Here is a 22,588-nt window from a genome sequence, read left to right as displayed (position 1 = left end):
GCGCCGCCGTGATATCCCAGTCTATAACCTATGTATGCCCTGCTAGAAGTCGTCCAGCTCCATCATATCTTGGTCTAGCTCTTCGTCATCAAATTCGGAGTTATTAAGTGCAGCAATATTCTGGGATCCCAGATCCTTTGCTGCGTCTTCAAGTTCACGAATCTTCTCTACATCAGCTCTTTCCTTGTGCCTTTGAAGATCTTCGTAATCCCAAGTGCTAATACCTTCTTGATCCTTGGCATGAAATGGTTGTGCCATGGTTCGCAGAAACCGCCTTGCACTACTCACCGCCATGTCTGTGCTGAGATTCGCGTCAACATCCAGAAGGCCTTGATTAATCCATTTGGGCAATTGCGTCCTTTTTTTTTGGAATCGGCGGTCGGCAAGGACCATGATTCCGTAGTCATCCTTTCCTCGTAGCACACGCCCAAGACATTGCGCAGCATGGCGCATGGCGTCGAATGAAAGGAAGTCGTTTTCCTTAATACGATATGTCTCTCGCAAGAATTCGAGACGAGCCTTCAAAATTCGGGATTCCGTATATTGAAACGGCACGCCGATGCAAAGTACCGTTCGACCATACTGGTGATCAAAATCAATGCCCTCTGAGACTTTTCCTCGCGCCACACATAGTAGGATCGCCCCTCTGCCGTTACAGCAAGCAGTGCGATAGGTTTCAAGGGCTAAGGATGTTTCCTGAGCATCTGGCGTTTCTACCAAAATAAGTTTGTATTTCCAAACCTCATCGAGGATACCCATCCCTTGCCACATGCTTATAATGGATTCCATATATAGATATGATGGGAAAAAGACAACTAGGCCATCGGGTGTGATTTTGGCGAACTCAATCAAGAGACTTCCGTAATTTCGGACCACACTTGGTTCGTTACGAACCTGAAAGCTGGTCGAGATGGAGGCTTGATCACTGCCCCGTGTTACAATCATGGGCAAGAAAGATCGCCTCGCCAGTGTCATACTATATGACTCTTGAATCACTGTCGAAAAGTCCAGCATTTTCGGATACATTTCTAGAGGAGAAATGGTCCCAGAAGTTATGATAACAGAATAGAATCTTTCGAAAACCGGGCGAATGGCAATTGCGGCGTCAAGGCAGGTAAAATGAAGAATAGGGTTGGGAACCTCTGCCGTATCTGATTCATAGGGCTCAAGTATAAGTAAGAACCCCTTCTCATAGGTTGCAACCAGGGTTGCAAAAGTAGCTACTTCTTGCAGTGGCTGGTAGTCCTCAACGTTGGTAAGCTCGAGCGTCCGCACAAGCGACGTCAAGCGTTCGGCACAGAACCTCAGAGGCTTCTTTTCAATGAAGGTATGTTCCTTCAAATGTGCAAGGAAAGAGGGTGGAGTCTCTGAAATGACCTGTCGCACTTTCATTCTCGTCTAGGAGAGTGTTAGGGATTTATCAATTGAAGGAAAGCTCCACACATTGTCCTCACCTTGAGGTATTCAATGAATCTTCGGAGGAAGGCAACAAAATGCTCCGCTCTCCTGATATTTCCAGGCACAGCTTCTTTCAAAAGATCTTCTGGCAGAGCTACGGTTGTCAGCCTAATGAGTCGGTTCGCGCATACGGTATGACCTACCAGGGTTCGCCATAAAAGCATCTTCTTGGCGAGCTTCATCCGCTTCACGCAAGCCTTGAACCAATTTTTGATATTCATTCTGAAGCTGTTCTTGATCCGTGTCCCGCATTTCAGTGATTTTGTGCTCGAGATTTTGTGCCCCTCTGCTGGCCCTGCGCAGCGAGTCTTCTGTGATGTCAGTACTAAGGGCCTCGATGCATACATTGTCAATATTGTGAGCTTCATCAAAGACAACAATGCAATCCTTGGAAAAATCTCGAGATACTCGCTCCGCAATTTTCGGGTCAAGAAGATAGTGATATGAGAAAATGACGACATTGCAGTATTGCATCTAGACGTTTTATCAGTATTAATTTGAGCCATAATTTTTATTCGCCGTCTTACCATCCGTCTTGCAGTAAAATATGGGCACTGCTTGTGTTCTTCTCCATATCGTAAAATATCGTCGAAAGTCCAAACGCCATTTGGAATCAGGCTATGGGGTTCGAGAAGGTCGAGATTCTAAAGACGTCAGTTAGCATGCCAGCAACTTAGCAATACAATCCATGAAATTTGAAGAAGTTTCCTCAAATCAGTAGACCAGCACTGTGACCAGTTCTGGAGAGTCGTACATCATGGTATACACAAACGTCCACACTCTCACCCCTATCCTTCTTCTCTTTGACAAAGCCAGCAGTGAGGCTCCGACAACGGGCGTCCACAATAGATCCACTCTTTTCTCTTTTTACTGATGGATGGAGGCATAGGTTCTTTCGACTAGTCAATCCCAAGCCGCGAAAATCTTCATCATAGCCAAGCTGGCCAGCACGGTATTTCATAAGAGACTTCAGTTCTACTAAGGCCTTTTCGATCTCTGACATGGTTCCTGTTTGCACAAGACTGTCAGCTGCTCCATAAGGAAAGTGGTAAGGCTGGAAGGCGAAATTTGAGGGTCAACAAACGGGAGCAGTAAATTAGCTTTCGCTTTTCGGGCATAAACTGCTGATAAGCCACAATGAGTGATAGCAATGACACGGTTTTGCCGGTGCCAGAGGGCATTTCCAGCACGCAGTGACCGCCAGCATCGAGCGTTTCTGAAGATTGATACTACAAGTCAGCCAGGAGGTAGAGGTCGCATAGTTAGTGAGGATTAACGAGAGCGGTTGGAGTTACTCTTCAAGTCACACATGTACCTAGAACAACGAGAGTTAAAATGGATTCAAGTATCGAAGAGTTGACAAATTCTTACGCATATTGCTCTGAAAATGAGCGGTCAGCTACTGATAATTCAATTTGCACAGCACGGGGGGGGGATACCTGGATATATCTTAGGATACGGAAAAAGAACAGGTAATTGACTCCATGCCAGGTTAGAATCTCCTAGGGAGCATACTAGTAGGGGGACGCATCTCTCACTCGATGAAGAATTTCATTTTGCTCAAGTTTGGCGAGCTGTTGTAGCTCTTGAACTCAGCGCCGGCCCTCGTGAGTTGTGTGAACGTTTCTTACCGTGTTTCCTAGTCGTTCCAAGCGAAGCTGCGGGTCCGCGGAAGGGAAAAATGCGCGTGATCACGTGACTCCGACACCAGTTTCCCTAACCTCGCACTTTGAACGTCCCCTAGAAGGCTTTCCATTAATCGGTTCTACGGAGTCTGGGTTTCAAGATATTGTTATTGTCTATCGTATTATCACCACCACCCATAGACTTGCTCAAAACTGGTCGGTCTAAGTTCAGCGTCTGCACACACAACATAGTGAATGAACCAGTTCATAGAGACCATCCCTGTTGAACGCAGAAGAGCACAAGAGACTCACATGAGATTGAACAGCGTTGAACCAACGGGCTTATTACGTACCAGGCTCCAGTGTATGCCAGCCAGCAGTTCCAACACAAAAATGACTACCTGCTTCTCAGATCGTGGGACTGGATATTGGACCCATGTTGGAATTCCTGGTGCTGGGGACATAGATTGATGGGTGGGAACCGGTGGAACTTGCTAATACCGCCAGCCCACGATGAGGATATGTGCCAGCCTTGCCAGAAGAAAATACAAAGTCTGGTAGGTGGGCAAGGTGGGTTCCTGATCTGGGTGGTTGGCTTGTGGGCCCGCAGTGCAGAATCCGGGGTATCAGGTCAGTCAAGCGACTCAAGCCGGGGGGGGGGGTATGCTTTCCACTTGAAGTGAGAATCCATTTTCTCAAGTTGAGTGGTGTCATCTGTGTTAAGAGGGCCTCAAAGTGGTTCTGGTAAGTGTTGACCTGCATCTTCACCAGTTGAATATTGAACATGCGGCCACGGCCAGGCAGGAAGGCATCAAAATTGGCCCCGATGATTCGTGATGTGGGCGGGACTTGACCTGTATGTTTAGCAACCCCGACGCCATTTCTTGGGCCTGTGCCTCTCCACCGAAAGCTACCAGTTGACCATACTGATTTGTTTGCGAACATGCGAAGCAGCTAAAGAAAATCTCAAGAAACATGATCTTCAATAAGATGATTAAGAAGTCCACGTACCATCCCAGCACAGATGAATCTGCAAGGAACCAGGCCAGGCTGGCGCCGTCAATAAGAAGAAGGACAGTGACGAGTTGAGGATTCAGAGCTCCCTAGTACCAACATTGAATAGAGCTTTCAAGTAGCGAATCATCATAGGGTTAGGTATAAAAGACAGCAAGTGTAGTGATCATCTCCTCCTTTTATTGACACCGAGTCTATTCCGGACTTCTTTTCCCTGCCCAGAATTTATTCACACCACATACTGTACTCGTCGAGATGTGCCTCTGGTGGTGGCAAAGCCAAAAGGGGACATTGAGGTGGATGCTTCTACGTTTGCGATGATCGATGCTACCCCGCGCTGGAGACGCTGTGGTAAATTCAACCAGTTGACATTGAAGCGCTCCATGTGCGAGCTAGTCAACCTTGGAGGCAGGGAGCAGGGGCAGCTCCTCTCTCTAGTGGTCCGGGAGTGCCCCGCCTGGCTGCAATTGGCCTTAGGCACTGTTGGTGCCGTGCTCAACGAACAGGGATGATGCTCTTATCGTCCAATAGGTGACACGCTAGCGAAGCCTGATGATCAGCCATCTCGGCCAGGGTTTGGGCAGTTGGCAGCGAGGTTCTCCAATCTACCTACCTAGGTAGGTATCTGATTGTGGTGTCAAGTGTCAATAATTGGAACCAGACTTCACCTCCGCCAAAAGGTAGAAAGCACCAGACAGAATAAAATGAATGTTTCATGTTTTGGGGGTCAGTTTGGGAGAAAATGGAGCACGGAGACTTTCGCGGCCTTCCTTCGCGAAAGTTCGTGCGCTCAGGAATCCAAGTGGCGAAAGCCTATACCATTCATTCAATTGGGAGTGGTTTCAGAGGTGTGCTGGGACTCCTTCCAACGAAGATTGAATCGTTCCAAGCCGGGGACCCTTTTCAACATTGAATCAATGGTGCTTCGTTGCCAGTGGGCATTGGTGTGACTGTGAGACAGATGAGAAGAGAAAATCCAAGACTGAGCAACCCAAGGGCTGTTGGTTCAACACGTCTCCGTCCTCCTCAAATTCGAATCCATCTGTCGACAAGACTCTGGGTCAGGTTGGCTCAAGGTTGCTCACACCACCACCTGATTTGACTGCCAGTCGTCGCCCACCCACTCATGCTCCCAGCCCACAATGTCATTTCAAAACACCACCGACCACAGAGGGCTGCTCGCTCTTCTAGTCCCTCGCCCAATGCATCCCCTCTCCCCTTTCCCCCTCTTCTCTTGATCCTTCATGCTTCACTTCTCAAGCACAATTTTCTTGTAAACTAGCCATATTTCAAGTCCTTGGTTCTGGATTGACACTTGATCCAAATTCATGCGACAGTACACTATCCCCAGGTGTATTTCTGATACCCCAGAGGTATGCTCGCCTGACCATTTTTACTTGGTCCCCTTGTACAGTAGCATTCCCTAGCTTTGCATTGGCCCGCCTGAGGCTGGTCCGATGTGAATCTCTACAACACTTCTCGATCTGCATTGAACACATTGCCCGATAACAGCCGTTCCTCTCATGGCTAGGAAGGACATGTTGAAAGGCTTGACGCTTCCACCATGTTGCCATCTCTCCACAAACCTCGACTCTGCGTCGGCGAAATCTTCTACCTTCTGCGCTCCTCGTACAGAACCCGCTCGAATTCAATGAGAAGGTTGCGATAGATCCAACAGCAGAGTAATACTAACACAAGACTAGACCAGGCTCAGTCCGATTTCGATCACCACCTTTGAATGCAGTAACTAGCCTGAAATCGGTGGATGTAAGATCTTCGCTCTCGCTGAGAGCAATCATATCGTGTTCCATATCCAATATTTCTGCAAGCACCTGCACAGTCCTTTCTCGACAAGAGCCGTTTGACGACACGTTTGGAACATAAAAGTCATCGACATGGCGACTATTGCTCTACCAAGACCGATACCCCCGCACAGCGCCAGTGCCGACATCGATGGCCATATTACACCACCTCATTCACTCGAAGAGGTCAACCATCAGGTCCAAAACCAACATAATCCTGCTCCACTTCCGAACAAGCATATCCCAGTGTGTCCAACTGGACCGTCGAAAGTCGACGACGCAGATACACCCCCAGCATCTCCGAAAAGCCTTCATGAAGCATCAGGTCAGCAATCGTTGCTTTTTCCTCCCAGAAATTATGTCAGATTAGAAGCAGACGACCTGTGCGTTTTTGAGCTCGATGCCTCTCAGGTTAACCGGGCCATCGACTTCGCGTCGAGGCAGCCTCTCCCCTCACCGGAAGTAATGTTCCCATGGCTGCATGGTTTGCACCCAAAAAATCATCTTCAGCAAGCCTTCTTCATGGGCCGAAAAAAATCTTCAAAAAGGCCGCCAACGGGCAGCCGTGGAATTTTATTAGTGAAGGCTAGCGGTGATCTTTCGACAGCACGGCTGAAAGGCGCGGTTGCCCCTAATGAGTTCATGCAAGCCGGTCCCTATCCCAGATTCGTTGAGGCGGACCCCCAGGAAGGTTTCTCTGTGAGAAACTTCCAAATCCAAACAGCGAAAGCGGCTCTCGTATCCGATGTCGTCGTCTATGGAGAGGACCTTACAGCAAGCAGAAAAGTGGCCTGGGAAGTCGCAGCAGCACAGTTACACCAAAAGCAATCGCAAGCGGCACTGCTGGATCAGACCGCTGAGTACAACACCTTTGTTTGCACCAGCCCTTTCTCGGAATTTGAAGACAATTACAGCGACATTGTGGTCGTGGACTCTGATGGCAGCAGTACTGGAAAAGTTCTCGACTTTATTCAGCAAGAAAGAAACGAGATGTGGGACATGACCCAGGCGTCAGAGATTTCTCAAAATGTTTTCATGGGACCTACTCCAGAGCCTGGTAGTCAAGAAGAGCACGACTTTGATGTACTTATCGAGTGCAGTGATCTCGGCCGCCTAAACCCAAGTGCATTGCAATCACTTGTCGAGTCGACAGATGGCCACGGCGGACGATCCCATTTCGACTTTCCATCTTCAGGCAGCATACTACCACCGACATGGTCACAAGATGAAGCTGATGGGATAATTGAAACATGCAAGTGGATATATCATTTATCACACGGCATTAGACCGACCTCTAATATCCACGACGACATTGCACAGTCATACGCAACTGGTTCGACCTCTGGAACTCATGATGCAAAGAGAATTCTCATACATTGCGCTGACGGATATACGGAGTCTACGATGTTGGGAATTGCATACCTGAGCTACAGTACGGGACTACCGGTGCCGACTGCTTGGTTACAGCTACATACTGCAAAAGGTCGCAACTTTTTCGCTTACCCTACCGACGTCGCGCTGCTGACTGCAATCGCGCCTCGCTTATTGAGCGATTCCCCAGCCTGTGTTGGATATAGCCTCGAGCAAATTACCAACCTGCTACGGGACGAGCCCAAGTGGCTGCCTGGCCTGGACGGTTCACTACCGAGCCGGATTTTAGATTACCTGTATTTGGGCAATCTGGGCCACGCGAACAATCCAGACCTCCTGAAAGAACTTGGCATTGGTCAAATTCTAAGTGTTGGAGAGACAGCGTCGTGGCGTGACGGCGATTTGGCAAATTGGGGCTCGGACAATGTTTATATTGTACAGGGCGTTCAGGATAACGGAATCGATCCGCTGACCAAGGAATTTCCCGGGTGCCTTGAGTTTATAGGTCAGATACCTTCCTGCATGATTCAGATGCAGCTCTGTCCCCTTGTATGCAAATTTTCAAACACTCTAACAGATTTACTCCATAGATCGAGGAAAGCGCCAAGGGACGGCAACCCTGGTGCATTGCAGGGTCGGCGTATCGCGCAGCGCCACTATATGCATAGCCGAAGTAATGAGAGCCAGGAACATGTCGTTTCCTCGCGCGTACTGTTTTGTCCGTGCAAGGCGTCTCAATGTCATTATTCAGCCTCACTTAAGATTTGCGTATGAGTTGCTACGTTGGGAGGAGCGACTGCAACAGCACGGCGACGAATCTGCTCCCTTGAAGCGCGAGTTGGAGTGGAGCGACATTGCACGGGAAATCGCGCTTATGAATCGCCCATATTCAAGATGAAGGCATCGATGCTATGGGGTTCACGGCAAACTCCGTTGAACGCTTCGAGAGGAACTTTTACTTTCGCTTCCAGGAGTAATCGCAGCTGAGGTGACGAACACCACTGCCCGAAGCGATTCTACATGAAGCCGAACAAACATGCCAATTGGCCCTAACACCACTGTCGAACACGCCAGTCTCGTCTGTGGTTAAAGTTTGGTGAGTATGCAGCTGTGGTATATAAGTCACTGATTTTTGGGTGGGGTGCGGCCGAGGCGGGGGGACTCTTTCACACGGCTTCTACTCGTCTACTAGACTTGCTAGTGTCTAAGCTCAAGGGATGCCGGAATACTTCCCAGCAAGATTTTGCGGCGATATGCTGCAGCCTTGTGTCCATTTTATGACTAATGATGAGATGAAAATTCCCGTTTTGGATGTAGTAAATATACCTGAACAGTCTGGAATAGAGTCAACGACTACGTTCCAAGTTCCAATGACTGGTGAAAACTTGGTAAATGCCAAATGTAAATTGTATTGAATATAACGCTATGTGAGCGTCCAGATTTCCAAAATATTGGAGTATGAAGAGCATTTTCGATTGCATCATAACTCCGCCAGGAAAATTAGATCGTACGTGTCTAATTCTCGTGCCTTGTGTGATTCCGATCGCATTACGATATTAGTGCTCGCCATCTGATCCATACTGCGTCCAATATGGGTAAGAGCCTCAATATAATGTGCAGCAACTTCAGGCAACAAAATTGACCAAGGAGGAGCCCGGCCGTGATAACATTACATCGTACTTCGAGCCTTTAGGGCACGTACGTTGATGTGTCATGTTTTTCATCACCTTCGAGGACCCTATCGGACCATGTTAGCTTGTATGTGTTCATACTCTACTGAACAGAATCTGCACGGAGATGGATGTACATTCCTCAGTCCGTGTCCAGTCGGGAAAGGGGTAGTCTCACGAAAATTGCTTAACAAGGTATCCCTCTCCTCCGTTCTCCATGTCGATATTATAAACGTAGAAGCCGCCGTCACTCGTTACGACCATGACTTGAGGACTGCTACTGCTCATTGCCACTACACTTCGTAGTGGCCCAACATGGGAGCTTCCGGCTATGCGCGGCGTTTGCCCCGACACTCCTGGTTTAGGTATTTTGATGAATGCAAAGTCACGGAGTGGCTCCCACATTTCCGTGACAGTTTGAGGGAGGTAAGAACCAACAACACCAGCCACACCACGACCCATGATTTGTGATGAGCGACGCAGCATATTACTGAATGAGCCGCTCTGCCTTCGATGGCCCTGCTTGCCTCCACTCGAAACCGTATTTCCACCTGCCAATTCCGCTGCGTCGCTTCTTGGGGATTCTGTTGTGCTGTTTCCAGGTGACTCTCCATCGTCGTAGCTCCTAGCTCGTGACCAACGGTCCTGTCTTGGGGAACCAGGGGCTTCAATTGGTGCACCTCCAGGGGTAGTGTGGCCAGGCGGTGTTCCCAGTCGAAAGATATGTACGGTATCAGAAGTTGAAGAAACGCAGAGAAGAGTGGAACTGAGATTGAAGGACATGCTGTAGATGGTTGAAGGGTATGTTCCTCGACGAAACTGGTATAATTTCTGCCCTCTTGGGATAGAAAAGACGCGAATTATTGTTCCAGTCTCACTTGCCGTTGCCAACAGTGTGCCGTCACTATTCAGACATATACAGGATAACGGCGAACGATGGGCTTCGATTACATTTACCGCTTTCAGGGACAATGTGTCAAATACAAGAACCTCCCCTGAAGTTGGTGCCACGTAAGTTGACTGGGGCGGCGCATGTGAGGGTCGCCTATTGTCGGAATCCTCCCTAGGTTTCGGGAGTGGGTAGGCAATAAAGCAGTTGTCTGACGACGGAGAAAGCGCACATATGGCAGATGGGTTTGGAGATGTTGTTATGGTGTACAGGAGGCTCATGTTGCTAATGTCGTACAAATATATTTCTTCCTCCAGCACGACGGCTAGGCGCTTTCGATTGAGGCGGACGGCCAGAACGGCAGAGGGAAAGGTGAGTTCGCATATTACAGACGCTCGCTATATTAATTGCCGATGTAAGTGGCGGAAGGCTTTTTTTTCGGTAGGGTCGCAACGGGTAGCATACTTTTGTATTTTGAATTATCAAATGTCTTGGTGACAGTATGAGCGCGACCAGCGAGGTAGAAAACAGCATCTCGATAATGGCGATGTTTCCGTCATCGCTGCTAAATATACGCGAGAACGGATCGGTGTGGTATATACGGAATCCTTTGGATGTACCTGAAGCAGGAGCAGGTCAGAGGTCTGGTGTGAGTCTTGGACTTGATCAAGGGACGGGGTTTGCCGTCGCATCAGCACTCACCAACAGCGAGGCAGCTGTGGTCCTGGTTAAATGTGATAAAATTGAGTGACGGGTTGGCCATTTTTACTGTCCTGGCAGCAGAGGCACGGAAATGCGCCCGCTGCCTCCCAAGTGATTGTGTCAATGAGTTGGTGGTCTGTTGTGAAGTCGAAGTTCAATCGTATCGTAATTGCGGCAGCACGCTCGGTGGGGTGTGACAGCAGAGTGTCTGGTAATTTAGCGGACGGTCAGCTTCGAGTCCACAGAATCGAGTCTAGTGTACCTAGGTAGGTAGCTAAGTGCATTCGCACACCAGGCAGCACGAGTCGGTGGCAGAGACGTTGGATGAGGACTTAAGTATGGAGCTTGGGTGGACTTGGGGCAACCTTGACTATGATAAGTCAGCCTTTATTAGTGCCCGCTTGTGTATAATGCGTACTCGGTTGGCCGATGGGCAAAGTTCGGACCGGTCTGCTCTGCTCGATTGCAGGCAGAGTGAACCCCAACTTGAAAGTCTGTGGTGACGTGCGGAGCTGAGCACACACATGCCAACTGGTATGCACACACCGAAGAATACAGTGGCATGTGGGAGCTTAGACAGAAAGCAACCAGAGCTTCATGACCTGAGGGGTCAACTGGTCTGGTAGGTACCCGCCTGATTGGCGCAGTCTGGTCAAGTCCATGTCCAGTCTGCACATGTGGTTGAAATTGGTGTTTTGGGCCAGATCCAAGTGGAGTCGACTGGATGGGCGGCTGCATGTGCTACAGCTAGACCAAAGGCCAAAGAAACAAATCAGACACTTCAATGTTTACATGCAACGTGGACAGGGAGGCCGCTACAGTACTTTATCTCCAGAGTACCTACCTACTTGGGCAAATAATGTCTGGTGCGATGGAAAAGGTGGGAAAATTCGTCTAATATAATGCAGCCCATCTTGCAGCCGTGGCGAAGTTTATCACATCACGAAACTGTCGAACAGCTAAACTCTCTTTCGCCTGAATATACCTACCCTACATGCTGAGACCCAAGCTGCTTCACATTGTCTACCCTCATCGTGACATCTGGACATAGATAGTGCACATCTATTGTCGATGTAGTCACTCATCTCCTACGGTGTTTCGTGGTGAGTCTTGCTGTTATATTGGATTTTTCATGCATGCTGCATATGGTTCATGTTCGATCTGCTGACTGTTCGAACCTCGATGTCGGCATGGGCCTTTTAGTGCCAGCTGGACACTTGCTTTGGTAGGTCTCCTCACCCCCGAACCAATATCACTCCACAGCCCTGTGGGTCGTCGACATTATGTCTGGTAGGAGATGTTCAACCACAGAAAAAAAAAAAAAAAAAAAAAAAACGTGGGAAAACACGAAGCAAGTGGCAGGAGCGATAACAAGTATGCCAGGTGACAACACACTTGCCGACTTGCAAAGGACGACAGATCTCTGCTGGTTGATATCTCATTCCTCGACAGACTCTGGCAACCCCCTCTGGTCAACACAGCCCTCCATTCTGTCCTGATACGAGCAAGCACACTGGCGAGTGCACGGGGTATTCAGGCCCAGGCAGACCCCGGGGAAGAAAAGAAGAAAGAGTCATCGCAACGGCGAGAAGCTCTACAAACAACACAGAGTAGAAGTTTGCTGCCCAAAGCAGGGAGGACAAATATGACTTCCACGACACCCCAAACGCCTGGAGTGCCGGCAAGATCATACGCCCTCGATGAGTTGATAATGGGGGTAAGTGACAACCAGCAGCAATGGTATCCTTATCACCCTCCCCGGCGGATCCCCAAGGCCACGAATGGATGGATCAGGTTCAGCCTGGCCCGTCTACATAGCTGAATACATTATACCAATATTTTGATGAGTACAGTCTACACTTAGTACAAGAGCCATGGCTAAACTCACCAAGCTGACAATCAATAACCCACGGCTAACTTTCTGTTGGCTAGACCAATAGTAGTAGCATTGTTTCCAAGCGTAGCGTGGAAAGGCTGTACTACCCCAATGAGACGCATTACTTTCGCCACTTTGTACAGAAGTTCCAGAGGCGCGCACCACTAATCAATCGAGGGTATTGGTTGAGGCTGAAGGCCATTGATGTCGTGGTCAAGCAGTTCTTGTACGAGAATGCGTCCAAGAAGAGCGTTGTGATTAACCTTGGATGCGGTAGGTGAGTCCAGAACGCCAGCGTAGCAAGCGTAACTGTACGCGGCTGTTGATTCGGGTTGAACTGACACGTTGACGGAAAACCCCAGCGATGTCCTCCCCTGGCAATCACATCTTCGATATGCGTCGCTCTGCAGTGATGTTCTATTTGTGGATGTAGATTACCCAGACTTGATGGTCAAAAAGCGATCCATCGTACTGGAGACACCACAGCTACGAGAAATTTTGGGACGGAATTTCGTCACCAGTGAGTCGGCCGAGGATCAAGTTCTATTACGAAGTGATCGCTATTGCCAAATTGGATGTGACCTTCGGGAGCTTCCAAGATTGAGAGAATCGTTGGAGTCGCTTGGTCAGATGGCCAACCGCCCGGTACTTTTCGTCGCGGAGGTATCCATCACCTACATGGACACAACGTCCGCCGATGCTTTGATTCATTGGGCAAGTGGCGTTGGAAAAGGTGAGTCGAATACATCTCCTGCTCTGCTCCCGTGACCTTGGATGAACCACAGGTGCAACGGCGGCTGAGTTGGATGGAAGCAGCATTTGCCATGGTGACACTCATCGTATTATGTGCTTACTTTTGAATCATAGCGGAATTCTGCCTTCTGGAGCAACTACTACCGAATGGACCGGCCCATCCTTTTGCGGCAACCATGCTCAGTCACTTCAATAAGCTTAAAACGCCGCCAAAATCAGTTGGGCAATATGCTACCATTGATCAGCAAACCAGGAGATTTGCAAATCGTGGCTATTCAGAGATCAGTATTTGGGACCTGTGGGAGGCCTGGTCAAGCGAAAAATTCGTAAACAGCTCAGAAAGGGCATCTTTGGACGAAATAGAACCATTTGACGAATGGGAGGAATTCGTCCTGTTTTGTCGGCACTACTTTGTTATTCATGCTTCCACCTCAAAACAAGACAAGCCAGTATCTAAGTCGTCAATGTGCGATGGCGAGGAGAAGCCCGAGAAAGCGGATGGGTTCGAGATTTCGATAACCAGGTATGATGTGCAAGCACCCAAGAGGCGATTTGGAGACGCCCTTGCTCTTGTCGACCCTACTGGGGCTACATGTGCCTTGCACCTCATGGGGATAGGAACAACTGGCAGGGCGGAGTCATACGATATCTATAGCCTCGATGGGCAAGTCGATATACCCGTGGCTCCAATTGTTGGACCCATCCCGCGCATGTGTCACACGTTAACGGACTTGGGTGACTACGGTGTTCTCCTTGCCGGTGGCAGGACTTCACCGGCAAATGCGTTGTCGGACTGCTGGATGTTTAGCAAGTCAAGTCGAGAATGGACACCAGCCCCAAGTCTTCCAATCCCGCTATTCAGGCATGCGTCTATTCGTCTACCTGGGAGTTCTCTCGCCCTTGTCGTCGGTGGCAAAACAGGGTCGTCGACAATATCGCAAGACTGCTATGTTTTTCATGCCGCGAGGGGCTGGTTAAAATGCGAGGTGCTTGGCGACTTACCCACTCCTCTATTTGGCGCAATCCTATGCAACTCTTCGTTCCGGCAAAAATTTGATGGCAAATTTGATGGCCTACTAGCTGGTGGTATAGGACCAGACGGTCGGATCAGCTCGAAGAATTATAACTGGCACCTCGAAGTCAACATGACACAGGTAAATACCAATGTGTGCATTCCGCCAACAAAGGCAATTCAAGAAACACTGCTAACTATGGCGCAACATAGCCCATTATACGATTCAACCTATCTGGCGATGAGCTGGATCCAGATAGACTTCTTTCAGTCTTTGGTGCCAGAACGATTGATATTGAATCACAAACTTTGGTTTGCGGAGGTGTCGGAGCACGTCCCGAATGGATGGGCCAGAATTTCCTTGCGGTAGATATGTCGACCGAAGGTGCTTGCGTCATATCAAAGGCCGACCTGCACCCCAAAGACTCTACATTGCCATTTATGATTGGAGCCTCGATAATGCAGACCGACAACAGCCTTTGGATCCTTGGTGGTGGAGCAACTTGCTTTTCAATGGGTACGTTCTGGGAAACTGGCCTCTTCCAAGTCCACTTGAAGAGCAGAGCAGGACAAGACATGAGCTGCCAACCTACGGGGCGGAAGGCATCAATGATACAGTATTTGGGATCGCAAAAGGTTGTCAGTAGTAGTACTGGGCAGAGCGGGCGCCAGGCGCCTAGCCAGGCGAAGGCGACCATCACAACAATCCCTCGAGTTCGGCTTCGAACGCCAACGCAATTCAACGATATATTGCAGGCCGGCTTGCCAGTTATTATTGAGCAAGCAGACTTTGGCGACTGCATACAGAAATGGACACCTTCATATATGATCAGTCGGGTTGGATTCGATACAAAGGTAGTGTGATTTCTCACAAATTTTTCAGCACCATTACGGACGTGCAACTAAAATTTCTAGGTTGTTGTGCACGAGTGCAAACACGACACTGAAAGGATGGATTTTAACTTGAAGAACTTCCGCTACGTCACCGAGTCCTTTGGGAAAGTCATGGCGCGTGCTGAGGCCGGGGAACGCGTCTACCTGCGCGCTTTGTCCCAGGCAAAGCCGTCAGAACAGCCCGCCAACATCCGTGACGATTTTCCTGGATTAGCTGGCGACTTTTCTCTCCCTAAGGAAATGGACTTGGTCAACCAATCCGCGTTCAGTTCTGTTCTCAGGGTATCCGGGCGGACAAATATGTGGCTTCACTACGACGTAGGTCTCAAATTGCGCCTTTCAGGATAACCTTTAAATCCGCTAATTGCTTCTGCTGAATTAGGTAATGGCCAACATCTATGCTCAAGTGGCAGGATCGAAACGTATGATACTGTTTCCGCCTCGTGACGTGGGACATTTATTATTTGCCCCTGGAGCATCTAGCTCAAGCCTTGACGTCTTTTCTGAGCTAGAATCATCAAGGCTGGCGGCAACACAACCGTATGAAGCAATTGTTGGGCCGGGTGATATGTTGTTCCTACCGCCGTGTTGGCTACACACGGCCACAACTATTTCAGCCTGCAGTGTTGCGGTGAATGTTTTCTTTCGAGACTTGGATAATGGATATGCCGCTGGCAGGGATGTGTATGGCAACCGAGACTTGGCTGCGTACGAAAAGGGGCGACAGGAGATTACTCGTATAGGAAGGAGTTTTCAAAATGTTCCACTGGAGACGCGCCGCTTCTACTTAAAACGACTGGCAGATGAGTTAGAGATGACGGCCGAAGGGGTGTGAGTGTGAAAGATCTTATATACATTTAATGAGTCAGTGATGACTGAAACGAGGAGCTGAGATCTCCGTGATTGCCAGACATCAAATCAAATGGAGTCTGGGGCTTGAGTGCTGTGTGGAGTGAGGAGCATCAATGGATGGATGTGGTCACTTATCAGACAGTCTGTGGTCAAAGGCATTTAAAGACATCTAAGTATACACTAACACAGCTCAATATGCATCAGCACACAACGCGATATGCGATACTTTTCCATGTTTAAATACTTCTGAGGCCCCACTGTACTTGACGAGTCTGGAAGGAAACAAAGTTGAGTGGATCTGTCCACCGATGGCGCTAGTAGTCTGGTGACTAGCTCGCCCGGTTTGGTCGGTATGACATCAAATACTGCACATCCACGCATGCATACCTACTGTGCATCCATCCAATGCCAGCAACACACACAAGGTCGTCGACGGGCTTGGTGCTCCTTCCGAGGTGGTTCTTGGTGCCGATGACGCCAGGCAGTCAGTCCAAGCACAGCAGGGCTAAATATGGAGAGGTCTGGTCCAAGTATCGTTTTGAGCACAAAGTTTCGGGGCAGCCGGAAGAGTGCCATACTATCAGACCAGACCTTGGTACCTTGGTACGCAGCCACTTCCACATCTGCTGGCGACAATCGTCTTTTTCATCAAACCTGATGTCTGCTCAATTGATCGAAACAGTGGGTCGTATTAGGTTATCTGAACTCATCTCGGCTCCGGCCTGGTCCATCCAAAGTCAGAGAGTCGGCTCGCCACTCCCCGTTGCCAGTTCCAGCTTCTCCAGGCGCCAAGCCGTTCGTCGATACCAAAGCTGAGCATTCCATTCTTCGATTACCTGCCTAGGTAGGCTCTTCAGGTGGGTTTGCCGTGCACGCGCAGGCCTGGCACCAGAACATTGAACCTCATTTCAAAAAAGGGCGAGAACTTGGCAATCCCGACTAGACCCTGCTCATGACAAGAACTCAACCGAGGCCGCTCGCCTCGAATTCGACACAAAGTTTGTATCTCAAAAGAACCAAAGGTTTTCTTCGCGGATACGGCCCATTGTTCCAAAAGCCTCATCCAAGACTTGCCAGGACGTATGTTGCTTCCCGCGATTGTCGCATGAGACTTGACACGTACTCCATTGGCAAGGGAAACACACTGGCGCTACTGCTCACTATCTCGACCTCAGATATTCCGTTGGTAGACCACTTTGGTCATTACTCGCCGTCCTTGATCTGAAGCGTTGGCTGGAGATATGGCATCTACTACGAGTCGCGCCATTCGCCGGTTCATTGTTCCGGGTGTCTTGGTGGCAGGCGGAGGGACACTGATATACAGCTACAGACCGCGAAATATTCCAGGGTCCTCTTCTGCCGCCGTACCACCGCCTACTTATGGCCCGGATGGATCCTTTACCATGCCGCGGTTTCCCACAGTCAAGTCAAGGCTGGAACAACTCTCCGACTTGCGACGCAGTACCGGCACGAATGCTGAGGCTGAATATGATATGCTGGTCATTGGAGGAGGAGCTACAGGTGCCGGTGTTGCGCTAGACGCTGCAACCCGTGGCCTACGCGTGGCTCTCGTCGAACGAGATGACTTCAGCAGTGGCACCAGCAGCAAGAGCACCAAACTCGTGCATGGCGGCGTTCGCTATCTAGAAAAGGCAGTTTGGAACCTCGACTATAACCAATATCAACTCGTCAAAGAAGCCCTGAAAGAGAGGAAGTACTTCCTACAGACTGCCCCCCACCTGAGCATGTGGCTTCCAATTATGCTTCCCCTGGATAAGTGGTGGAAAGCACCGTATTATTGGGCTGGCACCAAGTTTTATGATTTCTTGGCTGGCAGTGAAGGAATCGAAAGCTCGTACTTCTTGACTCGCAGCAAAGCTCTCGAGGCGTTTCCCATGCTAAAACAGACAAACTTAGTTGGAGCTTTGGTTTATTATGACGGCGCGCACAACGACTCTCGCATGAACGTGTCTATTGCCATGACAGCGGCGCTCTATGGAGCGACGGTTGTCAACCATGCCGAAGTAACCAGTCTCATAAAGGATGATCGTGGTCGACTCTGCGGAGCCAAGATAAAGGATCTCGTGGCGACCCGAGATGGCACAGCAGTGGAAGAATGTGCGGTTCGGGCAAAATGTATTGTCAACTGTACTGGGCCGTTCACTGACTCTATTAGAAAGATGGATGACCAGGATTGCAAGGAAATTGTTGCACCTTCATCTGGTGTGCATGTGATCCTTCCTGGCTACTATAGCCCTGGCAGGATGGGGCTTTTGGACCCCTCAACATCCGATGGTCGTGTCATTTTCTTTCTTCCTTGGCAAGGAAATACTATTGCAGGAACTACTGACTCACCATCACCAATATCGCCCGCTCCATTACCAGACGAAACGTCTATTAAGTGGATTCTTGGAGAAATCAGCCAGTATCTGTCCCCTGAGATCAATGTGCGTCGAGGAGATGTGTTGGCAGCTTGGTCTGGCATCAGACCGCTGGTCAAAGATCCAAAAGCCAAAAACACAGAGTCTCTGGTACGAAACCACCTCGTCGACGTGTCCCCATCTGGTCTCTTGACTTGTGCTGGCGGAAAATGGACAACATATCGTCAAATGGCGCAGGATTGTGTCGACACCGCCATCAAAGAGTTTCGGCTTCATCCAACTCCTGTCACCAACGCGCCTCACGTCAGTGGCACAGAGATGATTGACGATGGTGCAATCTTGGATGGCTCTTGTCAGACTCACAAAGTTCGACTACTAGGTGCTCATGGCTTTAGCAAAACGCTTTTCATCCCTATTATTCAGCATTTTGGTGTTGAGACGGAAGTAGCTAAGCACTTGACGGAAAGTTATGGCGATCGGGCTTGGACAGTTGGAGCTCTCTGTAAACTGACTGGCCAGAGGTTTCCAGCCCGGGGAGAGCGTATATCACGCCTTTACCCGTTTGTTGACGGCGAAGTTCGTTATGCAGTAAGGCATGAATATGCCCAGACTGCCGTTGACGTCTTGGCTCGCAGAACTCGCCTTGCTTTCTTGAATGCTCAAGCGGCACTGGAAGCGCTGCCTTGCATTATTGATATCATGACTGAGGAGCTAAATTGGGACATGTCCCGCCAAGATCTTGAATGGCAAGAAAGTAAGTACATATTCTTTCTCTTTCTTCTCGTCATCTTATTTCGATAATCCTGTCAGAATTTCCGGCAACAGGATTGAATGGCCAAAGTGAGGAGACGAGGAGCTCGGCAATTCAAAAAGAACTAATATGATGTCCGCTAACTGAAATCATAGCCGTGGCTTTCTTAAAATCCATGGGGCTCCCCCACCCAATGCTTTCAGTTACAAGACAGCAGGTAGAGAAACACAAGCTAGGTTTTGAAACCTCCGTTGACTGGACCATGTACTCCAGACACGACAAGCCTGTTGACGGTTGATCTTTGGTTGTGTGTGTACGGTAGTTGAGGCGGGTGTCTCTCTCTGGATTGCCTGGCTTTGGAGAGCAGCTGCATTCGTAAAAGGTGACATGAAATGCCGAAATACGCGTACAACTCATATTCAACGAAAATGACGACGCATGGTATAACAAACTGAAAAGGTAGGTACAAACAGGGCAAGAGGGCTGGATGTTGATTGGAGCGGAACTTGGTTTGGTATCGTGTTTGGTTTAAGAAATCGTTTTGGAGTTCATTGAAGCTGCTTGGAATGACGTACCTAGACTCTGCTTTCTGGAGAAAGTTTCACTCAGCAGTTGAATTCTGTGCTTATCTTTTCTTGCTGCTTTTTGACTGCCATGTGCGCTATACTTGAGGGATGCTTTGACACACCATGAGTCCTCCACGGAGACTCCATGCTGACCATTTCCCTTGTCCATAGGAGTCAACGGATAGGCAACTCAAATCTCTTGGCTATTTTCGCATCATGTGCTAGAATGACAGACCAATGTGACAAGCCCGAGACATACGTACCAATAAAGTGAATAACAGGGAAGCTACCTGATTTGGCATTAGCAGGGCTCTCAGCGGACATGGCCAATCTCGAATCTGCGCAAGAGTGACCTGTTGGCAAAAGGAGGGGAAAGGGGGGGGGGGGGGGGGGGGGGGGGGGGGGGTAGTTTCCATGATCTAGAGCGTTAAGGATCGAGAAACATATCTCCGAATCTTTGTGGCGTGGTATTCAACAGCAATTTGCACAATGAGAGCAATGTTCAACAAAATGCGCCGCAAAGCTTTACGCTCGCCCACCTCCTTGGCCACACTGTTTCTATGCCAGAGTCCCCGTTTGAACAGCATCAAATACGAACATCTGTGACGGACAATGTCTGAATGAGTAGACGGAGCTGAGCCTCACTAGTGCAGGTAGCACTATGCAGTCTGCAAAATACCAGCGATACTCGTCTACAGTCTGTAGTCAAAGGTATTTAAATATATCCAAGTATACACTAATACAGCTCAATATGCCTCAACACACGACGCGATATGCGATACCTTTCCTTGTTTAAATACTTCTGACCCCCCACTGTATATTTTGATAGGTTTGATACTCTCCGGGCTTCTCACACTCGGAACAAGCATCGCACAGTCTCCGATAAGGGGGACCGCGTTAAACAAGCCATTCAGTCTTGAACGGTCAACATTCTCTGAACTCGCACAAATGAAGAACATGAGTGGACATCCCGTGTAGAGGGTATCGTGACGTGAATTTGGAGACTGAGGGTATTGGTCGCCTCACGGAGCAGTACACAATCACATCCTCCCTTTCAAATGAGAACTCTGTAGAAAATTCGGTACGATTATAGCCGTGTATCATTATCGTTTCTAGAGACGGGCAAAAATGCTATAAAACCTTGCCGTATATGTGCACTATGCCCAAACTAACTCCGTGGTATACTTTGCCCTTCTATGATGATTGATTCCCTGAAAAAATGACCCCGGTTATGGCAAAACACGCTAACGCTGATGATGAGATAGTCCGTAGACCAGGATGAGTCCTTCCTCTGGTCAAAATAACAAATGAATAAACAAGAATCGCGCCCCAATACGCTGCCGCCAATTTGTATATGAGAGGTCAAAGCAATCATATAAATGCATGGATGAGTACACTGCCAGGGTGCTCATCTTCCATTGACTGTCTTCTCACATGACTCGGAGTATGTCGGCACAGAGCCTTCAGGAGTTGGTCACCCGGGACCATTCAAAAAATAAGAATAAGGAAAACAGCTGGCGAATTAGTGTGGTTTGTCGCTCAGCCATGTTGTTATCCAATGACACACATTCATGTTGCAAAGTTAGATCTGCCACACTTCAGTGCTGTGAGGTCATCGTGGTAAGCTCAGTGGAAAGCCTCAATAGTCGGCACGATGCGGGTCGCATTCAAGAGTGGCTCTGACTGGGTTCTCCGAGAGCAGCGTCATAGTCAGAAGCTGACGATGATGTTGGTGTTGAGCGGCGACTGGACGCCTTGCGACTAAATCCTAACTTCTCGCCCACTTTTTTCCAACCCTTGTTATGGGCGGCCATGGCACGTTGAAAGCCACCCGGGGAAGAATTAAACGTATACTCTGACGTTGGAGGCGTAGTTGGGGGAGTCATTGGTTCTGCACCAGACGCTGCATTGCTGTCGCTATCATCCGTGAGACTGTCTAAATCTGCTGAATGCGGTGAGGTGACCGAGCGTCGAGGTTGGTCCGAACGATGGCTATTATTCTGAGACCGGCGTCGATGGTTGTATTGACTGTCATCATCATTTTGAACTGTGGGATAGATGGGCGCGACAGACTGCAAAAACGGAACAAGAAGCGAATCATTCATAAGCTCATAAACTATTCGACCAGCTTCCTCGAGCTCGGCCGGATGTGGGGGTGTAGGCCGACTGGGCAGGCTTAAGAGACAGTCCCTCACTCGAGCAGGAATATTCACCTCCCTTGGTGCACATGGAACAATGTAAACCTCCATGAGTTTGTCCCACCAACCACAGACGCGTGCGTTACTCTCCTGCGACGGAGGGTTTTCAGTTGTGAGCTGGTCGTAGAAGGCAGCGTATCGTTGAGAATCTAGGGTGAACTCCAGTGTTTCCATGCAATGATTCTGTGAAAGGTAGGCCATGAAAGCGCTCAGCGTCCAGGGGGGTGGAGAGACATCGAGTAAAATCTCGGTCAGAGTTGGAGGGCGAGTTGCCATGATAGTATGTCGAGATGACGGTGAGGGCGAGATGAATATGCCACTGACGCTGGTGGAAGACTTGTGGCGAAAGGAACTACAGTCTTCGAAGGCAGACAGAGGTACAGGAACGTGTTCCTTTTGGGTTGGTATGGTTAAATAAACTGGAGATGGTCGCCGTAACCTTGGTCTAACCATGTCTACTCAGCAGAGGTATGATTTTAGAGAGGTCGCGTCTGCTGGCTGATGGCAAAGAGGATTATGACGTTGCCAATCAGAGCAGATAAAGGCCGGTGAGCGTGCGGTGTGTTGCGACAACTGGGTACTATGGGATTAGTAGGCGTTCTGAATGCAGTGGAACGTGGTTCAAGGCCCTTACGTATTCCTAAATATCTAGTCTTGGAGATTGCGGGCGCAATTTCGGAGAGAGATTGTTGCAAGTCGAGCTAATGAAGCTGCGCCGCAGCCGAAGAGACTGTAAAATTCTGACGTGGGCGTGTGAAGCTGGGTCTCGTGAAA

The 22,588-nt window shown here is 49.2% G+C and overlaps 7 protein-coding genes across 7 annotated transcripts; 4 read left to right on the top strand and 3 right to left on the bottom strand.

The window, feature by feature from the left end:
- Positions 1-42: 42 nt before the first annotated feature.
- On the bottom strand, positions 43-2,461 carry VFPPC_03503 (DNA repair helicase RAD3; the record flags this gene model as incomplete). Its single annotated transcript, XM_018282997.2, has 5 exons — positions 43-1,398; positions 1,455-1,552; positions 1,602-1,932; positions 1,986-2,102; positions 2,213-2,461. 5 exons carry the CDS (start codon positions 2,459-2,461, stop codon positions 43-45), a joined length of 2,151 nt encoding a protein of 716 aa, XP_018147694.2.
- Positions 2,462-5,992: 3,531 nt separating this feature from the next.
- VFPPC_03502 (pps1 dual specificty phosphatase) lies at positions 5,993-8,168 on the top strand (the record flags this gene model as incomplete). The annotated part of the gene is made up of 2 exons (XM_018282996.1): positions 5,993-7,775; positions 7,861-8,168. The coding sequence occupies 2 exons, from the start codon at positions 5,993-5,995 to the stop codon at positions 8,166-8,168; spliced, it is 2,091 nt and encodes a 696-aa protein (XP_018147693.1).
- A 946-nt stretch (positions 8,169-9,114) lies between these two features.
- VFPPC_03501 (protein-vacuolar targeting protein Atg18) lies at positions 9,115-10,292 on the bottom strand (the record flags this gene model as incomplete). The annotated part of the gene is made up of 2 exons (XM_022428332.1): positions 9,115-10,227; positions 10,281-10,292. The coding sequence occupies 2 exons, from the start codon at positions 10,290-10,292 to the stop codon at positions 9,115-9,117; spliced, it is 1,125 nt and encodes a 374-aa protein (XP_022284621.1).
- A 1,884-nt stretch (positions 10,293-12,176) lies between these two features.
- On the top strand, positions 12,177-15,901 carry VFPPC_03500 (leucine carboxyl methyltransferase; the record flags this gene model as incomplete). The annotated part of the gene is made up of 7 exons (XM_018282994.1): positions 12,177-12,248; positions 12,464-12,684; positions 12,770-13,140; positions 13,275-14,314; positions 14,386-15,027; positions 15,088-15,384; positions 15,449-15,901. 7 exons carry the CDS (start codon positions 12,177-12,179, stop codon positions 15,899-15,901), a joined length of 3,096 nt encoding a protein of 1,031 aa, XP_018147691.1.
- A 422-nt stretch (positions 15,902-16,323) lies between these two features.
- Positions 16,324-16,734, top strand: VFPPC_15663 (hypothetical protein; the record flags this gene model as incomplete). The annotated part of the gene is made up of 1 exon (XM_018293416.1): positions 16,324-16,734. The coding sequence occupies one exon, from the start codon at positions 16,324-16,326 to the stop codon at positions 16,732-16,734; it is 411 nt and encodes a 136-aa protein (XP_018147690.1).
- Positions 16,735-17,159: 425 nt separating this feature from the next.
- Positions 17,160-19,348, top strand: VFPPC_03499 (glycerol-3-phosphate dehydrogenase, mitochondrial precursor; the record flags this gene model as incomplete). The annotated part of the gene is made up of 2 exons (XM_018282993.1): positions 17,160-19,053; positions 19,206-19,348. 2 exons carry the CDS (start codon positions 17,160-17,162, stop codon positions 19,346-19,348), a joined length of 2,037 nt encoding a protein of 678 aa, XP_018147689.1.
- A 1,935-nt stretch (positions 19,349-21,283) lies between these two features.
- VFPPC_03498 (regulator of G-protein signaling) lies at positions 21,284-22,090 on the bottom strand (the record flags this gene model as incomplete). Its single annotated transcript, XM_018282992.1, has 1 exon — positions 21,284-22,090. One exon carries the CDS (start codon positions 22,088-22,090, stop codon positions 21,284-21,286), a length of 807 nt encoding a protein of 268 aa, XP_018147688.1.
- Positions 22,091-22,588: the final 498 nt, after the last annotated feature.

Source organism: Pochonia chlamydosporia, chromosome 2, assembly GCF_001653235.2.
Source record: "Pochonia chlamydosporia 170 chromosome 2, whole genome shotgun sequence".
Lineage (NCBI taxonomy): Eukaryota > Fungi > Ascomycota > Sordariomycetes > Hypocreales > Clavicipitaceae > Pochonia > Pochonia chlamydosporia.
Note: the sequence above shows the minus strand (reverse complement) of the source record. Positions and strands in the feature narration are given on the sequence as shown.